Genomic DNA, 17,570 nt, shown 5'->3' with positions numbered 1-17,570 from the left:
GAACCCATCGAAATGCATCGGCGTTTTATGGAGAACTCACTTTCATGACATGCGCATATGCGACACCAGCAGACGCTTTCCCGCTTGACCGAAAGTCAATATCAAAGGTCAATGGTCAAAATTCAAGGTCAAAGGTCCAAGTCGTGTTAGTTGGACAAAAACGTCCTATGGGCGTCTGTGGAAAAAGCTATGTCCGTCTATGGCCTTTATGAACGTCTATAAGCACCCACAGAGGTGCTTATTGAAAGCTATTGAAAAATCTATGCCACTAAAGCTTATAGCTTTGGAACCATACAACTCTCTTAAGCTCTCTATAGAAAAATATATCAACCTGTATAGACAGCTATAGATAGAAATAGGAAAGGTTTATAGCCATTTAGGACAAAATCGTATAGCCGGCCATAGGACATTTTTGTATGTGTGAGGCCTCAGCGATAGACGAACGCCATTGCCATCGGAGCCACACACTCTTCAGCCGTTGTCACCCGCGCTCGAACGGCAGACGCACCCTTTAGCGGCGAACTGGGCCACCTGCCCGACCCCCAGGGGCGGCCGGAAGGAGGCGCTGGCGGCTACCGAGTCGTAGTGGTAGTGAAATCCCTCGGGCACCGCCTGCGCTGCGTGAAGAGTCGGGCACAGCGCCACCAGGTGCGGCAGCCTACGCGCCATCTCCTCGATGGAAGGGCTCTGCAGCTTGCTGCGCACTATGGGCTTTGCGAGGGCCGGGATGTTGAACACGCCCATCGCAAACTCTAGCACCGCCTCAGCTGTCAATGCGTTGGCCTCCTGCGAAGGGGAGTGTGTTTATTCCCATCCTACCGTTCTCCCAGCAAGAATTGGCAGGCACAACAAACTGAAATAACAAACGTGCGCACCACTGTGAAGGTATCGTGTGAACTGGATCAAAGATATATCTCGTTCTGCCCTGTAGCAAGTACCGTAGGCTACAAAACACGCCGCGAGAGGAAACGATGACAACGTGCTCTTTATCGTTCACTCATAGCCGCAAGCATACAACAAGCACCAACAAAACACGACGGATCTCTTCTTTAGGTTTCCATATTGCTCTCATTGCCTGCATGTTGGAAGCGGCAAAAATGGGCTCTTACAACATCATGGGTGCCGTACATGGGAAGCGCCTCTACGTGTGTACGCCACACTCGTTAACGTGAGCTCGTCGCCGACCAGGTCACCGCCTTCTCTGGAACTCTTGTCATGTCCCTAGGCATTATGCTAAATACAGGGCACTCGGGCACTGGTGGGTGTGCGAGAAGTTACCACGGGTGAAATGGTTGGATAGAAATGGAGCTTGCTGATGCGAATAAAATCAACCGCTGCAAATAGTTAAATATCAAAAACTGGTAAATTCCGCACTACAAGAGTACAACATCCAATTGGTTAAACGGCCCACAGGAATCGGATTATGAGAATTTGGCACTGAGAAAGCGTGGTCCCGGCTTCAAGACCCGGACAAGCAAACAATTTTCATTAAGACCGAGCTTATTGCTGTGGTCGGAGTAAGTTTATTTACAGGTGAAGGCTGGGCAGACTAGAGGAAACAGCCCGCCAAGCGAACGACCTTCGAGCGTCTTCACCTTCGTGCACCTTTCAGACGGTGCCAGCGTGCTTCGTTCTCTTCAAACGCGGTGGCTGCGTGGGGCGTGACAATCGGCTCCTTCGTTGCCAGTAAATGTCGTTTTCGCCGCAAGATCTTCCCGCTGTCGGTATATATGTATTACGAGCGGGGACCTGGCAGGTTAGCTCGGACGTTAGGCTGGTTACTCAGCTCGGCATAACTGAATTCACCGGTGTCAGTGGGAGGGTCGAAGAGTCTGCCTGGGATAAAGGCTGTTCTGACAGGATTCATCGCCATTCCAGAGTTCAGCACCGAATTCATCCTTCATAGCCACTACATGTTTTTTTGCGCTGCAAGATCTTCCCCCGGTCGGTTTATATGTATTTGGAGCGCGGACATGCCGGGGTAGTAGCAGCGTCAGGCTGGTTACTCTGGTCGTCATAAATGAATTCGATGGTGTCAGTGGGAGGGTGGAGAACTCTCTTTGGGCTAGGGCCTGTCATGTCTTCAAAGGATTTATCACTATTCCAGAGGCCAGCATCGAACTGCTCCTTCGTTGCCTATAAATGTTGTCGTTTGCACTGCAAGATCTTCCCGCGGTCGGTTTATATTTATAAAGAGCGGCGACCTGCCGGGGTAGATGGGGGTCAGGCTGGTTACTCTGCTTTGCATTACTGAATTCGCTGGTGCCGGTGGGGGGGTCTACGACTCTCCCTGGGCTGAAACGCTGTCACCACTGGATTCATCACTATGTCTAACGTCAGCGCCGAGCGCACTCAATTTCTGGCCCACATTTGTAGGAGCGCGTTCGGATCCCACTTCTGACGCCCGGTTTCGTCTCGTAACCGACTGATGTGACGTATGCAAGTGCCAAGGAAACAATGAATGGTGCTGTTTATTGAACGAGCGTATTTAAAGGCAAGAGTGGCAAGAGCGTTAGGATGGAGGGAACACAACTCTCAAGTCAGTGTGATGGCACAGCAATATCTTGCGCATACAGGTTGCACTACGATACAAGCTGTGGCGGGACATTGTCGTAATGAAATTATAGCAATAGTAGAACGAGCCTGCGCAGACGGAGCACAGTATTTGGGTTCTGTTGCTGCCAAGTGGCTGTCGCTAAGCGGGGCGCTGCACTTGTAGACAGACCCAGAGGGTAAGAGATGAAGTCCAGTCTATTGTGGTGGTGGTGATGGGCTGTCAGGTGACAACTACTGATTAGTCAGGCGCTGTCCACCGCACATGGGTAATTGGAGTGCCATAAGTACAAATTGCGATTAACTTGCGCGTGAGAAACACAATATTTAGGTGCTGTCGCCCCGCCACAAGCTCTTCGTGTTGATGCTGATGGCTTGCACGGTTGCCGTTATACCTGCTAATGTTGTATGCCTTGGACTCCTTCCGCAGCTACCAGTGGCTACCCGCGGTACACTTGTTATCCCGATGCGTTACACGGCTGTCGTTGTGCCCCTCCAACGTGATTTTGACTTTAGCTAAGCTATTACAGCTTCCACTGTAAAAATCCGACGACTTATTCGGAAGCTCGTAACATGTCCCGAGTAAAACTCGCTGTCCTAAAGGTGACGCAGATCAATATCATTGGTAGTAAATCAGATGGAAATTAGGAGGAAAAGTGGGAGCGAAATTATGGTTAGAAACTGGCGGTAAAATACTAGCAAATTCTTCCTCCCTAATAAGCACCACTCGTTACGAAAATTTTCATTTCGCATGCTTCCTTGGTTTCGTAAGCATCATCAATCGTATAGTGCGACAGCGAGCACGCAGCGATGGACGGAAAACGCAAGGCAATACTTCGTCGTCGCTTCGTGACTCCGGTTCCACAGCACGCTTCATGATGCTTGTGGAGCACATTGGCCCTTCAAATCACCCCAGCTGTCGTCTTCTTTCCTATTCACTACCTGCTGGGCCGTACAGTTACCCACCTTCGCCAGCGGCAGGATGGTTTCAGTGAAGAGCGTCCTCACGTCTGCCGAGTCCGATCCTGCCAGCACGGTGTGAGGCCACGCAGCGGCGGGCTTCAGCAGCGTGTCGAGGTCGAGCCGAGGTGCGAAGCGCAGGGGCAGCCGCGAAGCGCGTGATGCCGCCAGCAGCTGCTCCACGGGAGCGGCGCGGAAGCAGGGCAACCATGCGCTTTTCTCCGTCGAGTTGCAATGCAGCGCATCGGCCAGCTGACGGAAGGGCTCCGCGCGGTCCGCCTGCTTGCACGGAAGAACATCGCGCACAGGAATCACAGGGATCATCGAATCACCAGATTTCTGTTATGAAGGAACACAGCGCAAAACATAATAGGACAGACACACACGAGCGCTCACTGGTGGAGAGATAGACAGCCTTCCGAAGTACTATCTTAGCAAACATAAGCCTTACGGGAGCTCGGGAAGAGCCACCTGCGTCTAGCAAGTTCCACCGGCGGCTGTGTTTGAAACAACCACCTGACGGGGCAGGTGAAACAGGCCTGTCTTCTGCACAGTGTGTTGACAAAGCCAGGGTTTACAAACTCACCGTCCACGATTACCACACGGAGCAAAAACCGGACTGAACTGATTTGCCATCGCCAAAACCAGCCTTATCGATTCATGAAGCTAGCATCGTTCGCCGAAAACAATTTAATCCTCTTCGTACGCCAGCCAAACTTTATTTTTACCGCTGCACTTGTTCACCTCACTGCTCAAACAGCTCACACACAGACGCCGATAAAGAACACTACCTTACAAAATGACACAAAGCCTTCCAGACTCCGCTTATAGTTCCCCCGCTTGGCTCATCTGGTTTGCCTCCGGGACTTGATCCACAAAACGCGCCCTTTTCATTAAGGCCCAGGACCTGTGAAGCGCTTAACAAAAAGCCGTTTTTATAAACATGCCGCACAACCACCACAACCTAAGTGCAGGTGAAGCGTCGTCCAAGATTAGTCCCTTGGGCTTCGATCAACATTAAAAAATAGCAGTCATGTTAGAAATATGCCTTTATATCTACTATGCTTAACGAAAACTATTAATTGCAACCGGTGGCTGTGTTACTTTGATGAGGCGAAGAGGACGCGTTTAGGCTTTGTAGCGTTCTCTACACTGGCAAGAAATATTGGCGCGAAGTAAGAGAAAGGTTTTTTTTTCATAGATGCGGTACTGTGAGCTGCTGCTTGTACATCAATTAATAGCCTGACTGTAAATAATATCTGGCTTTTCGGCCATACAACTATGCGTTCGACCGTTACAAAGTTCAATAATCTACCTTTCTTTTCAGAGCTTTAAATACAACATTCATGTGATACCCTACATTCAAATTTGGGTTGTGTATGAATCATCGCTTTTTACTTAAATCAGCGTTCGAGGGGCCGCTAAACCACCATCAGAGAGAAAGTCAAACTTCAAGCAAAGCTAATACCTTCAGTTTAATTGGTTGGATGTGGCTAAAATTCTTGCATTAAAGGTTGACGATAACGTTATTTAGGTTAATTGCAATACTCCTGGTAGTCCTAACGTATTCTGTCTTTCGCGCTTCTTCAATTTTCGTTCCACGGAGAAATGCAGCATACTTCATTACAGGTGATTTTAACTAATTTGAGAATGAAACATCGCCTCGTGTGAACCCTGGCGCATACGAAAAGCTTGTAGCAAAAAAATAAATCGAGATCTATTCATTCGCTTAGCAACCGTTGGAAGACGTGCAGTTGTGGTTACATTGCGACCGCGAGCTTTTTCGCAGTTTCTTTCTCTTTGGCAGAGAGCGATTTTCTGACCTGGTGGGCGCATAGCACAACCGACCGCTCCAACTGCTTTTCCGCTCAACACTGCATTTGCTGTCTGGCTTTAATTCCTCCAGCTATAGTATACGTGAGTGCGAAGGTGTCCACAGACAGTCTGCCGCAGGGTTGCCCCGCAATGGCAAAGGAGCGGCGTATCGAGTCCAGAACAGAGCCAATAACGCCTACCCAACTGGAAAATTCCGCATTAGACAGCGCATGGAATCACGGTAAAGCAAGGCCCATGTAATATGAAGGAATGTGTAAAGTCGATTTCATCTCCTAATATGTGATACCACCAGGGCCCCTCAGTAATCGTCACGATCACAAAATAGAAAGAAAGATATCTTCGATGAGAGAAGAGGATTTCCCTCTCTCCACCAGATGTTAGGTAGGGAGAGGAAAATCCCCCAACCAGCACCTGCCACCTGCTGTGTGTGGCAGGTGCACAGTGCACACACGCCCCCCGCCGTCTACGTCGCACAGTTTCGCGTTAATGGCCCTACTAATCCTACCACAATGAAAGCGACGGCGAAATAGAATTCAACGTGGCAGTAGGAAAGCTGGTTTCCCTCCATAAGCAGCATCCGCCACCACACTGGACCCCCCTCCTTATGCACTTCCACACACCTAGAACAGAATTCATAAAATAAGAGCACCAAGGTAATCCTACAGGTTTAATCCTACTCTTAACGCCGCTTCCTCGCATCAGACTTCCCAATTGACCATTTATTTTATTTTCCGACGTGGCCGAATAAAATGCGACACCAACAGTCGGCGTGGAAGGAAGTTGGTGGCGTATCGTAAGCAGTTTTAATGCGACACCACTAATTCAGGATGCCTAACAGGCTCAGCGTGTTTGTGTGAACATTGACCGAGAAGGTGACCTTGGCCACACGCCTTAGCTATGCAGAAATAAAATAAACATAAATATTGTCGCGACTGGGTGTCCAGATCAGCTTCACTCGCTAAAGCACGAGAGCACTATACTACCACAGCAGCCAATTACGCCTCGGGTTAAACTGCAACACACTCTCGCGTTGTGTAATACGTCGTCTTCATAAACTTTCATCAGACAGATCACTTCATCAGACGAACAGATCAATTCAATTCTTTATATTTCCAGAAATTATGCATCCTGGAAAAGGTCAAGAGCTAAAAGCTGTCTCAACAGCTTGACTGAGCCATGACCCCTTCTACAAGGCAGTAGTGGTTTGCAGCAACAGGTAGTGTCCATATTATTGACATCAATAAATGCGAAAAATAATGATTAAAGCTGCGAACTGGGCGAGTTGGTATTGATTCATATTTGAACAGCGCAATAAAACAACGGGACACAACGAAGAAAGGACACCACAAGCGCTGACTCGCAACTAGATTTTTAATTCACGTCCAAGCATCTTAAATACTAAGAACGCCAAGCACAAACAAGAGGGAAAAACCAAAAAAAAACGACACAAAGCTGCTAATCATGCCCACAAAGGTGACAATCAGCACGAGCGCGAGACTACACATCTTGGCCGGATAAAAACATCATCTCTTTATCAGTTAGTGTGACAGAAGGATCACTAATGCAGCTATCAGGTTCCAAGTGGATGTGAAAAGCCTCCAAAATTTCCCGCGTTAGGCTGTCATTATGTTTTCCTAGGATGACGGTGTTAGACAACAGAGGGGTGCAAGTACCTTCTCTCCAGTGGCGGGCAAGGTTACAAGAAGACCCATTATCTCGGGACCTGTGGTGCTCACTAAGACGAGCGTTGACGCAACGTCCTGTCTGGCCAATATAACTCAACCCGCAAGTGCACGGAATCCTGTAGACAACACCCCCATTACAGGGCACAAAAGGGCTCTTATGGTTGGTCTGACAACCCCCAGTCTTTTTCTTCGCGGTTGTTGCCTTAGCCTTCTCTTCCACCTGCCTGCAAACACCTCTAAGTTTTTAGGCGCTGAAAAGACCACATCAACATCATATCTCGCCGCAACATTCTTCAAACCATGTCCCACACCAACCATGCGTGTAAGGCACCACCACAAACTTCTTTTTTTTCCCTTTTTGGCTTATCCCCGCTCTTGATCCATCTAAGAAGCTTATCGCATTCCCTGGAAATCACATGAGAAGGGTAACCGCTAGATTTTAATCGGCCAACTTGACGCAAAATACTTTCATTGATTCTTTCAAGACATGACTTGTTCATGGCAGATTTCAGGCTAGAAAAAACAATGCCATTTTTTACCAGTTTTGTGTGGCTTGATTGGTAATTTAGAAAAGATTTGGTAGAGTGAGGGAAATATTCCCAACACACATAACGCTCTTCCAACAACAGTCTTAAGTCCAGAAATTGAAGTACATCTTGTTTAGGAAGTTCAGTCGTGAAAGTTAGTCCCATCGCGCATTCTCTGAAAACCTTCAGTACATCTACCACGCTACGCGTCAAGTAACCCTTCTTAACAAAAACAATATAATCATCGACATACCGAAAAATCCTCAGAACCAACCCGTCACATCTCCTGTCTATGGATCTGTCTACCCTGGCAAGGAAGATATTGGCTAACACAGGTGCTACTTTAGATCCTATTCACACTCCATCATTCTGCGCAAACGATTTCCCTTTCCATTCTATGACAGTTGAACGGAGGTAAAAAGACAGAATCTCTAAGAAGCTCTCAAGGGACACACCACATCTAGCAATAAAATCAGTTTCATTGTTGTAATCAGTGATGCACATTTTCACACTTTACATGAGGTCATCATGAGGTAGAGAATAATATAGGTCTTGCACATCAATGCTGAAAGCATCACACCTTCCCGGGTTATTGGATTTTAGGAAGTCAACCATAGTACCGGAATTAGAGATGTGAAAGGGATCCTCAATTATCAAACACGACAAATGCTTTTGAAGATAGCTAGACACGAAGAACTGTCAAGTGCCGTGCTGAGACACGATAGATCTGAAGGAAACATTGTCCTTATGCGTCTTTGCAGAAAAGAAAACCTGAAGGTGCGATCCTTTTGCGCTCTTAACAGAAGCCGCGAGGCGTTGCAAGTTGTTCTCTTCCAAAAGACGAAGGGCACTTGCCTTGACTTTGTTAGCTCTGAAAGTTACGGACTTGAAGTTCTTCGTTAAGACTTGATGCGCTTTTTCTTAAAAGGTGCCAGCAGGGAGAACGACGAAGCACCCTTCCTTGTCGGCGACCATTATCCTGAGACCACTAGATGCAGCAAAGTCAACGAGCTTTTTCATGCGGTGGCAATTCCGTAGTTTCTCTTTTGTTCTTTCGAAAACTTCGACACATTCCGAGATGCATTGAAACTGACTATCTTTGCCTGCCAACCGGGATATTTTCTTTGACAAGGCAAGTTTCTCGGTAGCTTTCAACCGTGGCTCATATGCAAACTTCGGTCCCAACCTGAGAGTTGCTAGGTGTTCTTCCGGCACGTCGCATTCGCCCAGGACAACAACCTTTCCTTGCTCCGCAGCGTCCTTCTTCTTTCTCGGCAAGCCTGTCCGGACTGAGTTCTGTAATAAAATCCATCGTCCCACACCACTCCGAGAACCCTTGCTGCCGATCGGTCCTGCCACAAATAACCCGTAGATGGTCTTTGAAGAACCGTGCTTGACGCCACAATGCGGACTTCATGATATTGCAAATTCGCCTGGTGTGTCCTCTTGACGGCTCCAAAAAACCACACACCATTTGAACGTTTGTTTGGCGTTCTTAGTATTTAAGATGCTTGGACGTGAATTAAAAATCTAGTTGCGAGTCAGCGCTTGTGGTGTCCTTTCTTCGTTGTGTCCCGTTGTTTTATTGCGCTGTTCAAATATGGAAGAATAATGAGTTGCACACTAGCAGAAGTGCAATTAAATTGTTAAATAAACAACATATGATTTCAAAATGCGTGTACAATAATTGTACCTATAGTTGTGAACACACCAGAATCCAACAAAAGAACGTAAGCAGACAGACTATAAAGAAAAATAGAATACATACATGTTCATGACAAAACATCACTTGAAAAGAAAACGCCAACACACACAGTCATTCATTGTTTGGATAGAAAATAATTCTCACTTCATTTACGCCGTAATTGATCCCACATTTACGCTCATATAGAATAAATAGCAGATTATGCTGTAATGACTGAACTTTATAATTATTTCGAAATTTCGGGCGGAGCCAAACATCATTATTACGTGTGGATAGTGTAACATCCACACGTCTTCTTCTTAGAGATACTGGATTCATTAAAAAATCTTGGAAAGCTACAGTGGAAGATTAAAAAGAACGGAGCAGGCGATACGGATACAAGTATTCAGCACTAATTATGTTGTAGCTTATAAAAGCACTTCGTGTGGGAGACAGGTAATCAAGGTTAGCAATATGTCGCATGATCCTCTTTTGAAGTAAAACTATCTTTGCAACGTTTCCTTTTGTCGTTGTAGCCCCTACTAGACCACAGTAGTTAATGCGTGAAGCAAACAGTGCATGATAAATTTGCATTTTGGCCTGTGTTGGAAGAAGATGTAGCAGCGAGATAAGATTCCCGCCACTGCGGCTAGTTTTCCACGTACATCTGCTATGTGTTTATCCCAACTTAAGTTTGGCGAAAACGTGACCCCGAGAATTTTATGATCATTCACTACTTGTACTTCTTGGCCCTGCCATCTGAAAGCATGACTTGATTTGACTATCTTATTTTTAGCTCTAAATATTACTACTTTCGCCTTGTTAGGATTTACGCTAATGCAATTTAAGTTGAACAAGAGAAGAAATTTGTCAAGCATTTGAATACATTTGATAATTAAATCACCTGCATAAGGACCCGAAATTACTATGCTGCTGTCTTATGCATATATGATAAATTTTACGGTTGAATCAACGCTCACGATATCGTTTATATAGATATTAAAAAGCAAAGGCCCTAGCACACTGCCTTGTGGTACACCGTTTTGCACTGGTAGAAACCAGGATTGTTGGTTATCTATATATACTGCCTGCTTCTTGTTTTCTAAGTAGAACTTTATTAGAGCGAGAGCTGTTCCGCGGGTTCCCCTAAGTGAAAGCTTGCAAATTAAAATATTATGATCTAGACAGTCAGACGCCTTACTACAATCGCTAAACAGGCCGACCGTCAAAAGGTTGTCTTCAATATTTTGCACAATGATTTTGTTAAGGGTTACCAGGGCGTTTTCTGTTCATCGCCCTTTCCGAAAGCCGAATTTGGCGTCACATTGTGGGGTGCAAAACGAAGATTTAAGAACACGGTGCGTCGACAGTGGTGCGTCGGACAGCGGAGCGCTGCGCGTGCCAGCCCAGCGTTGCGCGTGTGCGCGTGCGAATGGTGTGCGCTAGGCGACAACGACAGAGAGCGTGGTGAGGACGAGGAGCGGAGAGCTGACGTGTCAGAAAACCGAGGTGTCAAGGGAGACAGCGGAGCCGAGGTCGTGTCATTGAAGCGTGGAGGTGGGAGCCATCGGACGTTGGGTCGGTGCGGCCATGACCTCCTTTGGATCACCGACGCAAGCCTACTGCGTTCCTTGCAAGCGTGGAGGTGGCAGACGATGTATTGAGGGCCGTGCTGCCCAACGGCACTCTTGGATAGCCTGCTTTAAGCCTCCGGCGTTTCGGACTGAGGTCGACGGGATCTGGCTACGATTCTCCTGCTGCTGCCAAGTTCTTCGGGCTCTTGACGGGAGACCACAAGCGTCTCCATGTTGTTAAGATCGGCGAAAGCGGGACTCATCATTAGCAAAGGAGACAGCAACTCACCACCTGCGAGCCAACACTAAGCTTCTAGGATGGTTCCGATCCCCGCGATAACGATCGCTCCCACCCACGCTCCCCACCAGTATCCCGATGAGCGTCGTCCGGATGGATTCCGGGAACCTAGTAAGCGGAGCGAAGGCCCGAGGAACACCGCCGCAGCGAGCGCCGAGCAGCCTGAGGACGATCGCTCCCAGGCCGCACTGAGTGCTGCTGCACTGGGTGGACCATGTGTCAGCGTGGTGCCATTACCGAGCTTCGCCCTGCAGTGGCGTGGGACCCGAAAAGCGGGGAGCAGGCTTTAGAGAACATCCCTTTCTGAAGAACCCGACGCCGCCACAGCCGCTCGTCCATACTACCTTCGCCGGCCACACTAATGGCACAACCACTTTGGCTTCAAGTAGGCCGACCTGGGGCTCCGGCCTTGCACGTCGGATTCTTCGCGTGAAGAAACAGCTGTCATAAAGGCGTAGGAACTCCCGGCTGGCCAGAAATCATTCCCTCAGGAGTCGACGTGGGCTTTACGGCATCCTCCTCTCTCCCTGGCTCGACATGTCACGGGGGCGTGTCCCTATGTGCGGTGGTGCGGTTTGTGCGCGAGAATGCATGTTTGAGGCCACTCCCACCCTGGCGTGGGAGCGTCCTCAACCTAGGGAATCTAGGAACGAAGAAATGTATAAAACTCGTAAGCGAGTGCAGGGAAGATGCTTCTCCTTTTGCATCCTCCATTATGATCCTACCTTAAGATTCTCTCTTCGGAGAGGAGCTCACTTTTGATCTCAGACTCTCTAAAAACTTAAATAAACCCTCTCGTAACCTTTCTCCCATCATCCAACTCATTTAACTCGTCGGCAGTCCTGGCCGGGTGGTGGTGGTGTTTGGAGCGAGAGTCGTCCTGACCGTGATTCCGTCGAGAGCACTCCCGAGCCCCATCATCCAATAACTGGTTGGCAGCTGTGCAATGAACCGGGTGACATGGTGCTGCATCTGCGGGTGAGTGCTTGGTTTTTGCCTTGGATCCTCCAGGCTTCAAATTCTGGGTTAATACTTTGAACTGCTGGTTGATCGGGTGTATGTCTGTAGCACAGGGGTAGAGCTCAGAATCACCATGAGCGAGCAAAGCCAATATTTAAAGCCAGCGACCGTGGACATGGCGAGGTCGTGGACGACAGAATTGTTTTTTTTTGTGTGCGATGAGTTAGGAGTGTATGTGGAGGAAAAGGCAAATGATTCGGACATTATCCAGACAATCAAAAGTTTTGAAACAGATTTAGAAGATTTAGAAATTGCTTGGTAAAACACGCAAAGGTGAGTAAAAAAACATGAGCGTAAAACAGCTGAGGAAACCGAGATGCAAAAACAAGAGGCACAGCTGCAGGAGCGAAAAAAATTTCTAAAAGAGGCTATGCAGAAACTAGCAGCGGAGATAGAGCAGGTCGAAACCTAGGCTGAGAACAGGCGGCTCTGTAAAAGTACCGGAAGGGAAACAGAGTGGCACCTTTTTGGCATGATAAATTGGGGCAACTTCGAGTTGTGGAGTCACTCCAGCGTCAGTGAGCAAGGCAGAGTTGTGGCTAACTCTGTGAAGCTGGCGTATGAGGTGTGTGGAGCTGCAGATGGGTTAAAATGCAGTACTGAGAGCCACTCTGAGGCAGAGGACGACAGCCCAACTACAGATGAGCAGTGCGTTTTGAGCAAAGGACTGAGCGCGATAAGCAGGCGGTGGAGGACTACTTTCAATGAAGTGAACTGCTCAACTCGGGGGCAGAGGAAGGTCCATCTGTCAGCTGTGTGGAGCTGACAACGCGCTGCGAAGAGGCCAGTTTAAACTTGGATGGGCCCACCTTGGTGGCAGTAAAAGGTACGCCTGTCAGCTGTGTAGAGCTTACACTCTCCTGCGAAGACGACGAGGCCAGTTTAGACTTGGATGGAGGTTTCCGAGGAGCGATAGAAAAACTAGAAGAAGCTAGTTTTGATGATGAGACGCGCACGGCACAGCCTAGGAAGAAAAAAAGGAAAAGGGCAAGAACCATGATAAAACGATTCAAACGTGAAGCCCTAAATTCAGTTCCGCGGACCGCTGCTAATGTTAGCAAAGAAAAGAATGCGGTTGAAGGAAAATCAAAACTTTCCCGCATTGAACATTGCAAATTTGCGCCTAAGGTTACTGGTCAGGCGGGACGCGCAGGTGGCTTTAAATCTGACCGCAGGAACAGAGAAGGAAGACCGCATCTTGCAAGCAGAACAAGAGCGGCGTTTTTCAAGGGGCATCGGCCTGCCTGCGGGAAGACCGAGACCACATCGACCTGACAGAAAGGCGCTAGGAAAAAAAGAAGCAAAGTGGTCCGAAAGGTCGGTAGGTGCTAAGTTGCGTGGCATTCGGGGGAGGCGAGCGCGGGCTTCGAGAAACAGAGACTACTTATGCAGGCGGGTTCAGCGCATGCACTTGAGAAGGATGGGTCTTTCAATTTCCGCACGAGATTCTGGGAAGCGCGCAGAGCGAAAGCGTAGTCGAGCTTACTTGGGACGAGAACAAAGGGCAGCTTCTCGAGCTGGACGCGGTTCATCGCCAGAAGTCGGTCATCGGCATTGCATGGGCTATCAGGGCCTTTTGAGCTTGTCGAGGGGCTGTGGAGATGACAGTGGCAATCAGGGAGGATTTTTTTCGGTTGCCTTTTGTCACGGGTTGACTGCAGTATAATCTCTCAGAGCGGTACCCCGGCGGGCGCGTCTGAAAGACTAATCCTTTCAAATTGGGGGAGATGAGTCAGCCTTCGCTCCCGTGTAGCCATTCGAAGTAGCCCTTTCTTTTTTATCCCTCTTTTCTTGGGTACGTGAAATAGGGGAGGGAAAGGCTAGGTTGTTTGGGGGTTAATGTTTTGAGTTGAGCGGATATAGATGTACTTTCTCTAAACTTGGACAAAGGTTACTGTCCCATTGAGTTAGAAATGAGTGTAAAAGTGCCGTGCTATCGAATGATAACGACACTCACAAGAATGCAAGGAAGACTCTCGAGTATACGATGTGCTATTTGCTTAGGTTGGCGTTCAGAGCAAGCTAAATTCTCTGTGTTTGAATATTGAGTACACGTTTCTTTTTGTATCTTTAGCAGATATCAGAGGACAAGATTGCTTGGGGGGCCATAGTTTAGGTACCTAACGTTTGTCGCATTCACGACAGTGTAACTAATGCATTGCAGATGCAAAGAAAGCACGGGTATTTGTGCCCATTTGAATACGTTCGTATAGAGACGCGCGATTGGCTAGCCGATTGCGTTATTCGGAGAGTAACCGAAGGAAGTGAGGCTGCAGAATTTTGTGGACAACAGCTGTAGGAGCTCTGCGTGTAGATGATGGTGACGAGGTGCCGCATTGACACATTGAGTTTATAAGAAGCATCTCGCAAGTATGAGAGTGAGTAAGGTCTGTGATGCGCAGTCGCATCTTTAAGAGTTGAATTGGATCACTGATTCACAGAGAAGAACCCGTAGATTAAACTGAGCGTGGGCCAAATTTTTAGCAGACGTTCGATATTCGGGTGGTTTAGGGGGTTCAGAGCTTGGTATGATAAGGGATTAAGTTTATATTCTAAATTTTAAGGCTTTGACACACCTCCGCTTATCGTACAACGTGGCTGTCTGTCCTTGATGACCTCAGATGTGACGCACGCGAATGCGCGCTTTGATCCTAAATTCGGTAAAATTGGGGGATCAATAGTCTCGAGCAGGATTTTTTTGCGTTAGAAAAAAGCCTGGTAGGTCTTGAGTGAATACCGGGCGCTTGCGCCTGGGGCAGTGCTTTGTTGTTCGGAACGTCCCATCTATGCTTTCCTTTGTTGGTGGTTTGGTGCTTCCGGTTTTGTCTTTGGAGTTCATATTGCAAGCCAGGAAATCAACGTGGACGCAAGCCCATCTCTGCATGCCCAGTGGTCGGGAACGCTGGCCAGGCGAGATTTTCCGGGCCACGGAGGAGCTGTTAAGATTGGCGACAGCGGGTCTCATCATTAGCAACGGAGACAGAAACTCTCACCTGCTGGAAGCCAACACTAAGCTTCTTCGGGATTGTTCCAATCACCTCGATTGTTCCGATCCCACGCTCACCCCCCCCCCCCCCCCCCCATCCCCCGAGTATCCCGATGAGCGTCATCCGGATGGATTCCGGGAACCTAGTAAGCGAAATGAAGGCCCGAGGAACGCCACCGCAGAGAGCGCCGAGCAGCTTGGCGACGATCGCTCCCAGGCCGCACTGAGTGCTGCTGCACTGGGTGGACCCATGTGTCAGCGTGGTGCCATTACCGAGCTTCGCCCGGCAGTGGCGTGGGACCCGAAAAGCGGAGAGCAGGATTCTAAGAACATTATTTTTTTTGGAGTCCCCGATGCCGCCACAGTCGCTCGTCCACACTACCTTCGCCGGCCTCGCTAATTGCACAACCTCGCGAAAGGATCGCTCCCACGCCCCCCCCCCCCCCCCGAATACCACAGTCAGCGTCGCTCGGATGGATTCCGGGAACAGGTGTCAGCACCGCGTGGGAACTTTCGGCTGGCCAGAAAACACCCCCTCCGCAGTCGACGTGGACACGACGGCGTGCTCCTCTCTCCCTGGTTCGACATGTGACGGGGGCGTGTCCCTATGTGTGGTGGGGCGAGTTTGTGCTCGAGAATGCAAGTTTGAGGCCACTCCTACCCTGGCGTGGGCGTCCTCAACCTGGGGAATCTAGGGACGAAGAACTGTATAAAACTCCTCAGCGATTGCAGTGAAGATCCTCCTCCTTTTGCATCCTCCATTATGATCTTACCTTAAGAGCTTCTCTTCGGAGAGAAGCTCACTTTTTATCTCAGACTGTAAAAATCTAAATAAATCCTACCGTAACCTTCTCTCTCCAATGCCCAACTCATTTAACTCGTCGGCAGTCGTGTTCTGGTGGTGGTGGCGGTCGGAGCAGGTGTCGTCTTGACCGTGGTTCCGTCGAGTGCGACTCCGAGCCCCATCATAAAACACTGTGTTCCTCTCCGCCCCTAATACCACCCGGCTCTCTTCCGTCGCTTCCTTCGACGCAGCGCCAGCGACGCGTCGCACTTCAACCACCCGCGTCCGCCCTGTCTGCAAGGCATCCCTGCTTCACTTGGAACGCTCAGTACCTGGTGAACTCTTTCCTTTTATTCTGTAGTGTTTCACGCGTGTTGTGTGTGTTTCTCGGGGACACGAAAGAACGGCACACGAGAAAACAGCATGCGTCAAAACAGCGCACAAAAAACAGCGCAGCGACGAAACAGCACAGGGAAAAAAACGGGATGGCGCAAAAACAGCATAGGGAAAAAACAGCACGAGTCAAAACAGCGCGCCGGACAAAACGGCACAGCGACAAAATAGCACAGTGACAAAACAGCACGACGACAAACGAGCGCAGGGAAAAACAGCACATCAGAGTGCGGTGCAGTGCTGCTGGAGGGGTGAACTATCACAGCCATAACCGCAAACGGCAAATCGAAACACCTGCGGCAGCGACATTTACAGTTAGCGAGTGCTCGTTTCGCGGGTTCATTAAGAAACAGGTCTGGCTCATTGATTCAGGAACAGCGTTTCTTGAACGGTACATTGGCAGAACTGGTGGTTATGTATAGTCCTTGCTTGTTTGAAATTTCCTGCATTCTTTCTAGAACTCTGCTTCAATTCACCCCCACCTGTGTTACTTAGGTTAGGTTAAGTTAGGCGTTTCTCTTGGTTCCTGAGCAAAAGGGTGAAATTTGTCGAAAATTCGTGTTTTGAAGAAATTTTCTTCCAAGCGAAAAACTTTACTTTGCTCAAATGCCGCGAAAACTAATGCTTCAAGATAATTCCCTTTGGAGTGAAAAAAAAACAGCTTCCATATAAAAATGCATTCAACAAATGCACGCTGGTGCATGAATTTTCAGGTCAGTTTGGTTGGCCGTTTCGCAAAGTGCAATAACTGCCGGTCAGCCCCAGACAACCACCGTGCAGCGTCCTGGTTAAATACCAAACAACCTGAAAATCTCGGTTCGGGCAGTTCTTCCGTCGCCAAAAGTAAGGCTCACATACTGGATATATTCAGTGTATAAAGGCTTTGTACCTCGCCCCATTAATATTTCTGAGCATTCGATTGCCGACAGCAAAAGTTTTGAAGAATGAGAACTTTTTGTGCATACAGAGCCCTGTATCGGGCATATTTGTCCAAACTCAGCATCATGATTGTCAACCCTCAGAATAGATGATCCAAGGACCACTTCTTCAGTGTTATTCATTCGATTACCCACCAGAAAAGTGCATATTTGAGACCAAGAATATTTCCCTACCCTGTTACTGACTTAGTATGTGAAACGAGCACTCGCTAACTGCAAAGGTCACTGCCGTATGTGTTTTGATTTACCGTTCGTTTATGGCTATGAATGTTCACTCCTCCAGTAGCGCTGCACCGCACTCCGATGTGCCGTTTTGTCGTCGTGCTGTTTTT

At 48.5% G+C, this 17,570-nt stretch overlaps 1 protein-coding gene across 1 annotated transcript in view; it reads right to left on the bottom strand.

Annotated features, from left to right (window-relative positions):
* The window catches only part of LOC144108718 (cholinesterase-like), a 100,921-nt gene that overhangs the window by 12,107 nt on the left and 71,244 nt on the right, over positions 1 to 17,570 (bottom strand). Inside the window, exons 4-5 of the mRNA XM_077641887.1 lie at positions 3,520 to 3,792; positions 509 to 786 (exon numbers count right to left, since the gene is read on the bottom strand). Coding sequence (XP_077498013.1) covers positions 509 to 786; positions 3,520 to 3,792 — 551 coding nt within the window. The remainder of the gene's footprint in view (positions 1 to 508; positions 787 to 3,519; positions 3,793 to 17,570) is intronic.

The sequence above is a fragment of the Amblyomma americanum genome, chromosome 10 (assembly GCF_052857255.1).
Source record: "Amblyomma americanum isolate KBUSLIRL-KWMA chromosome 10, ASM5285725v1, whole genome shotgun sequence".
NCBI classification, from domain to species: Eukaryota; Metazoa; Arthropoda; class Arachnida; order Ixodida; family Ixodidae; genus Amblyomma; species Amblyomma americanum.
This window is presented reverse-complemented; position numbering and strand designations above follow the sequence as displayed.